The sequence below is a fragment of the Pungitius pungitius genome, chromosome 20 (assembly GCF_949316345.1).
Source record: "Pungitius pungitius chromosome 20, fPunPun2.1, whole genome shotgun sequence".
In the NCBI taxonomy this organism is placed as follows: domain Eukaryota; kingdom Metazoa; phylum Chordata; class Actinopteri; order Perciformes; family Gasterosteidae; genus Pungitius; species Pungitius pungitius.
In genome coordinates this window covers 11,421,149-11,428,599 of record NC_084919.1, presented here as the reverse complement: position 1 = coordinate 11,428,599, position 7,451 = coordinate 11,421,149, and the positions used below count along the sequence as shown (strand labels likewise).

At 47.2% G+C, this 7,451-nt stretch overlaps 1 protein-coding gene across 1 annotated transcript; it reads right to left on the bottom strand.

Annotated features, from left to right (window-relative positions):
• Positions 1 to 4,103: 4,103 nt before the first annotated feature.
• On the bottom strand, positions 4,104 to 6,704 carry tmem121ab (transmembrane protein 121Ab). Its single transcript, XM_037449149.2, has one exon. The coding sequence runs from the start codon at positions 6,393 to 6,395 to the stop codon at positions 5,454 to 5,456; it is 942 nt and encodes a 313-aa protein (XP_037305046.1). The 5' UTR covers positions 6,396 to 6,704; the 3' UTR covers positions 4,104 to 5,453.
• Between the last annotated feature and the right edge of the window lie 747 nt (positions 6,705 to 7,451).

Here is a 7,451-nt window from a genome sequence, read left to right as displayed (position 1 = left end):
GGCAATGCTGCAACGGAGACTATGTAGTGGCTCAGTATAAAATGAAAATGGAGGTCGTTTTCCCAAGTGAGTAAGTCTGGCACTGCGTGATGAAGTATCCGCGATATCAAAATGTGCTAAAGCCCAACCATGACTGGAATGAATGTCTTCTATATGACTCCTTGCACATAAAACACTCTGCGCATCATTGGTCAATGATGAATGTCCACATTCTTCATCAGCCAGCAGACATCTGGTGAGACCAGCGTGGCTTGAGTAAGCTACCGGTGCTCCTCCCTTAATGACCCCCCCCGGCTATCGTGCTGCCGCTAACAAGCTTCCCTGTGAGCCGTGATCTTGTGCAGTGATGGGCTCCTCCTCTGCACCCTAACAAGCCGGTTTGGGCAGCATACCGCAGGCCTCTCTCTGGTGAACGCCGGCTTAGTTCCCCTCAGCCGTTTGCTGTGCCACGCTTAAAAAATAAAATAATGTTGAGACAAGGCCCACTCATCCCGGGCTCCGCGTACACACACAGCACTGAAATCCTGCCCCCCCCCCCCCCCCCCCTCCTCTGCAGTTATACAGTTTGGGGACGTTTTCTTCCCTTGTTTGTGGCTTGCCAGTATTTTTCGGACTGTGCTGTTTGGGTAAATTGCTCTGCTGCAGTGATGGATGATGAACAAACTGGGTTGCTGCTGCAGTCCCTGGTGAAGGCCTCCTGTGCTGCAGGACACACCGCTGGTTTGTTTGGCTTTCTATGGTGAACTCGGAGTGCTTTATGTTGTTTTCAACGAGTTAGTTGAAAATATTTACAGTATCTATCTGTATTTATCAATGCAGATTTCAACCTATTGTCTCATACAAATTCAATGGTAGTAAATTGAACATCACTGCAATCACAGCCATGAAAACATAAATATCTTTCTAGAAACTATGCCATGGTTGCTGACTATAATCCACAGACCTCACTGTGAATATTTTTTTTTCAACTTTATAACTACATAGAATTAAGATAAACTGCTTTTGTAGTCTCTTTTCTTTAGCCAACTATAGTCAATTCAGATTATAATGAAGCTCCTTTTTAAAAATTTCACAGAGTTGAAGGTCATAAACTCTGCTTTTTTCACTACAGACAGCAGGACATTTTACCACCATGCCGCACTGCCTTCATGCCCCTTGTGCATTGTGGCTCAGTGATTAATCCATTCGGCACACACGGGACACTCTGTGACAATAACTCCATACTTTCTCATATAGGTGTGTATGAATATTAAGTAGTCCGCCCCGGTGAAGGCAACAGTGTGCAAGACTGGAGACTGATAGTTTTGATAAGACTCTCTGTGGAAAAAATCAAGTGATGGTGAGTCATGCAATGTTTCTTTTTAATCAAGGTTGTAGGATGTTGTGCCATAGATCACTGAGTGCATTTGACTTTTTTTCAGGATAATCCACTGACATCTGTCATTACAAGAGTGTTGGAGAGAGTCCAGGTTTGTTTGCATTTATTGAAGACTAAAATATAGACTCAAAATCTAATCAAATTCGAAATTAAAACAGTAAAATTGACTCAGATACGGTGCTTGTTATGCAGTCAAGAGTTGAGTTGAGTATCTTTTCTTCATTTCTAGTTAATTTGTTTTGGAATATGTCCGTATATATTCATCACTACTTGTCCCTTTTCTTCTTGTCTTTTTTGTTTCATCTGTTCCCACGCGTACACACACCCATCCAACCTCCCCCCCCCCCCCCCCCCATCCACACACACACACACACACACACACACACACACACACACACACACACACACACACACACACACTCACACAGGTGTTTTTAATTTACGTGCTGATTCACTCCTCAGGTTGAAACTGGTGAAGCAACAGCGCACGGTGAGTTACACATCACCCAACATTCATATTTCAATTCAGCTGCAAACTGAGAAAAAGGTGTAAAAAACAGTGTCGATGAAAGTACAAACCCCATCAGAAATCCTAGAAAAAAAGATGCGTCTTGTAGTTATGGGACTTGCCTAAGAATTATTCCTTTTTTTAAATGATAACTTTCTGCGAATCCACAGAAAAATGTCAACCACAGACTGCTAATTTTCGGCATATAACGTTGCCTTGGTGAATTACAGCTCATGCTGATCACTACTAACTCACTGACAGCATAGCATAACTATACTGTTTGATGTCAGACCCTTAGAACCGGGGTCGCCCCCCAAAAAAAACAGGCCTGGTGTAAGAATGCAGTAATTGTCCCGGAGAGGCGTGCAACTATTAGCGCGGTTAAAGGTTTATGTGGCCAATAAAACCATAATGGCGTGAGACAGTTACTTACTCGTGTTAAAGATAAGAGCGCAACCAAATGGACAAAAAGCCTACAAGTCAGCAAAGCGAGTCTTTAAATCTAGAAAATGGATTCCTCATCTGATTGTTTCTGATTCAATTTAGCTGAGACTAAGTGCTTCAGCAAGTCATAGATACACAGTAAATTAGAGGCAGAGAGAAGAACGTGCCTTTGCCGAGACATCACATATGGAGAGAGAGAGAGCGCAATTACGCTCCTGGTGATTTATGAATGAGTCTCCGGCTCTCAGAAGGTCCGTGGAAAGGTGATCCGTTGCGGAGGCCCGCCACAGGTAATTTATTCTGGTCCCCGAGTTTGCCATTTACTTTTTCCCCTTTGGACCGCTCGCGCTGACAGGATTTATTCTAACAATGGTGTCATTATGCTCGAAGCCCGGCAATGAGGTACGATCCACACCACCAGGATTTGGTCTCGGCCCACAGACCCAAAGGCTCTCAACGGGTTGCGCCTGGGGCTTTTATTCAAACCGGGGAGCAGTTTGAATAAAATACCGGATCTGGTTCTCCATTCCTGTCCTTTTATGAAAAACATTTAGTCGAGTCTAGTGTTGGGACAGCGCATGACAGATTCAATAATGCGAGTTCTACTCGAGGCTCCCAATCCTCTGACATTCTGTCACCTCGCAATGCTGCATTTAGCTGTCAGAGTTTTTTTTTCTCCCACTTTGACATACAGCGTGTCGTTTTTACATTCAATAAATCATTGTGTGTCGCACAAGGAATGTGATTGAGGAACAAAAATACTTGTTTATGTGGCATGACGTCAAAACTCGATGAGCCGCTGTCAGTGCTAACAAGTGCAGAGACCTGGATGTGACAAAGTGTGCAAGCCAAGGTGACGAGAAGGATTATTTATTGAGGCACCGTTGAGGATATCGCTACCTGTGGGTGGTGGATGATTGACGGTAAACGGCGTAATGTAATATTGGCATGTATTCATGTGGAAACAAAGCAACTGACTGCATGTGTATAATGTAAGATGCAACATTGATATCGGCGCTTTGAGACCAATCATCCACTTTTGTCAAATTTCAGGGAACTTGGGTTTGTAGTTTCTAGTATTTGCTGATTATTGATAATATGGAAATATTTTCACAGCAAAAGAAGAAAATAGTCTTCGGACGACGTAACGAGCCAAAAAGAAAAATCTCAACCACATTATTTGGAGTTGAAAAATGAAAATCACGAAATGATTGTCACGAATTGACAGTGACAACCCAAGAAACGGTTAATACTTCAGCAGGAATAATCTCTATATTATTACAATAGAAACTCCCATAGAATAGAATAGAAGACACAGTGTGTGAAGATACCAGTTTTCTTCTCTGTGTATTGGACATATTTTGCAATATAACTTGAGACTTGAATCAATTTTCCAACTAACCAGAATTTCTGACTTAATTAAAGCTGCTGGAATAGCTTTGTTCACTTTGCTGAGGATACTTTGGCAGCAGAGTGAGAAAACCTACTTGCGTCATTACTGTGTCTGTTGTGCCGTTTATCCCCTGCGAATGAGCTGGTAAATTAATAATAGCTTCATAGGTAAAAATGTGATGCAGTCATACAGGACGCACCCTTTGTGAATCATCACGATAGAAGTTTGTCCGGGTCTTTGCAGCAAAGCCGGTCAGATATTGGAAGAATGTTCTTCCGAAAAAGGGCGTCGTTGTCGCCCTGCAGCCGACAGTTAACACTAATGGACTGAGATCAGCAGTTGACCGTATGACGGTAAAGAGTTAGGGTGGCTGACTTCTCCATCTCCCACAATAACTCTAATAACTCTATGTGGAAACATAGAGGCAATGCACAGGCTGGTCAATTTGCGAAAACGTATATTGTGTCAGTGCGGAGAAAAGGAGCCTTCATGGAACACCAAAGCAAACGGGACATTAAAGATGGCTCGGGAAGAAAAAGGCAGAACTCATTAAAGAAAAGGGTTTATACATTTTCATCACATGTTTAGGGTCAACAAAGTAGAGACGCTCTGATCACAACACAGAGAGGGGAAGGGAACTCCTTCTCTACTCAAGGAGACATTACATAGTAAACGGTTGCTTGCTGTTGTATTGAGAGAGAACCGTGTGAACCTAAAGTAACAGAAAAAAACCCCAAGCTCTCATTATTATTCTTTTATACATACGTTTATTAAAACATCATTGGTCTCCAACAAGTAAAGAGTGTACATAATAATGATGATAATAATAGTAATAAACATAACGATAATAAAGTGAACATACATCAGAAAAGTATTTTCTTTTTGTGTGTATTTCTGCTTTTTCTTTTTGTCAATTCTTCAGCGAGGGGTTCTCTGACTTCGAGGCATCAGCTAGTTTTAGAGGAATGTACAATACAGAAAACAATAACATATCTTCCAATTAATTATATTTTTCTGACATCACTACATATTTTGTCACATTTCCCACATACCCCTCACATCTCTTCCAAAGCGATCTGGAACAACCCAAACCTCCCTTTGGTGAACACAAACGTGTGTGCTCGCACAATGAAACGCACACCCAGATGCCTGCAGTGGGAGGTATGGTGCTGAGCTCTGCTGCCAAACGCAAAAGCATTCGTCCGTCACCAGCCTTGCTGCACGGACCCATGCCGGACCCATGCCGGACCCGTGTCACTCTCTGCGTTTCCTCTCCATCAGCGCTCCGCGTTGAGTGGTGCCGTCCTTCAACGGAAATGCCACAGATGCACTGTTGGATAAAGTAACCTTTAAAAAAAAGCTAAAAACTAAAACCAATGCTCACCATGGAGGGGACTAACTGTCCGTTTTACACAACATAATGTCACCGGGCTTTGCACTGTGGAGATTGCCTCTAATAAAAGAGTGAACTTTTGAAACAATTAAAAACACAACGGCACGATAAAAACCTCTGACTTTGTTTTCAAAGTCTGCACGCTGCACTCAAGTCAAGTGTAGGTTTACAGTATGTTCTGACAGGCAGGTGATGCTGAAAATCTCTTTTGTGGTTTCACAGCAGTTCGTGTGGGCTTGACAAGTGCAGAATATCGTCCTGTCATGCAGCTGATTTCTCTCCATTCTACCTCCAGTTCCGCAGCTTTCATAAAAAGCGCCCAGTCCGCCGCTGGCGGTCATGTGTCGACGACGTCCTGCACCGGCGAAGGTTCGTGTGGCAAGCTGGTGTTGGCGTTGGGCAGCGGCTGCGCGTGGCTGTTCTGCTGCAGCTCCAGCGCCATGGCGTTCTGCGGGTGCGGGAACTCCTTCACCTGCCTGCGGTACTCCAGGAAGGTGGACGCCTTGGTGGCGATCGCGACCACGTTCTTCCCGACAAATATGGTGGAGACGCGGCTGTCCTGAAACAGCACCATGTTGACGCCTCGTATGAGGATGGTCACCACGTTTATGGTGACCAGGCTCAGAACCGGGTACAGCATCATCTTCTGCGGCGACATGTGCTCCCCCTGCATGCTGATTTCACTGAGCGACACGCAGGGCAGGATGAGCAGCAGAATGTAGCAGTAGAAGAACATCAGGCCCTCGGCCCAGATGGGCAGGCCCGTCCGCTGGGGCTCCCACAGGTTGGCTTGGATATCCAGCAGGTCCAGCAGGTCCAGAGCCACCCAGAAGAGACGACTCCTCATGTCTTCCTTCTTCCGGAAAGTCCTCACGTACTCCATACTGTCCAAAGCCACCAGCACCAAGTACAAGCCCGGCACGCACACAGAGAGCAACAACGTCAAAGCCTTCCTCGCCACCGTCTCTAAACTCTTCTTGTCTGCCTTGCAATTCTGGAAGACAAAGTAGAGCTTAATCTCCAGGACAAAGATGTACAGAAACCAAAGTATCATTGCGTACCCTCGGCGGGCGGTGCGCACCTCGGCGCCCACCCACACCGCCACGTATCGCAGCACGATGAGGAAGCACACGTCCCCCACCAGCACTATGATGCACACGCCGATCTTCCTGGGACCCTGGTTCTGCTCCACCAGGTAGGCGTCCATGAAGGCCATGCTGGTCATGATGACGATGGTGGTCAGGCACACGTGGCGTTTGTCTGGGGGTGGCAACACCATGGCGAGGGCACCTGCTGCCTGCTCTATGGTTCACTTCCCCCTCCCCCCCCCGCCCCCCCCCCGCTTTTGAAGGGCAAAGACAGTCCAGAAGCTAAGCACTCACCTGTGTCCACTCCAAACCTTGTGTATCTTGTGTATTCTAATACTAGAAGAGCACTAGTGATCGCTGCACTAATAGTCCGTAGAGGAGGACGCTTACTGCACAGTGCAAGCACAGCAGCGTGAGGAGACGCTGGCTGCTGATTGCTCTCAGACCAAGGCAAAAACGGGAAACTTCACCTCGTTACTCAACGCAGTTCCATTGATCCGCCTCTGCCCCCCCCCCTCCCCCCTCCCCCCCCCCCGAGCAGCAGCAGCAGCAGCAGCAACAGCAGCAGCTTGAACCACCGGCTCTACAGCCGACGCGCCATGACTGCTAGTCGTCCGCGCACAGCCAGGCTGGGAACACCCTTGGCGCTGCGGCGTGGAAATGTTTATGGAGGGGTTTGTTTCTGTGCGAGACGGCGCAGGAAGCGGCGGTTGTACGGGGGCGCGTGCTGCAGCCCAGCATGCGCCAGGGGTTCCTCTTGGAATGCTCCTGCAGACGGTGGCGCAGTGTGTGTGGCTCCCTGCGATCCTGCGGCGTGCGCGGGGGGGAACGGAGGCGAGCGAGGAGAGGAGTCTGCAGTGGCCAGAGGCCCCCAGCCGCCATAAATCACGCAGACAGTAGGTCAACGGCCCATGAGGCCTTGCGTCCGACGCCGGCTTCCCTGGGGGGAGGCTCTTACATCGGTTTGAGGATCCATCCCTCCCTCCTCCTGTTGCCACGTGCCAGCCTCTCCACAGCCTAGGAGAGGGAGAAAGGAAGAGGGGGAGGGCAGAGGAGGAGAAAGAAACCTGTCAGCACTACAGGGCCACATAACACAGATCTCCTTGCCGCCGGCCCACCACATATGTGGAGCCAAGCAGTGTGTGAGCTCGGCTTAAATGTAGCCTGGTTCACTATTGATAGGGCACATTGCACATGTTATATTTAGAGTCCTTCTTGATGTCATTACCTCTCTATTGTCTAAGTGT

What these genes read in the sequence shown, in the direction of transcription:
- tmem121ab (XM_037449149.2), bottom strand. Translation starts at nt 6,395, where the DNA reads ATGGTGTTGCCACCCCCAGACAAACGCCACGTGTGCCTGACCACCATC.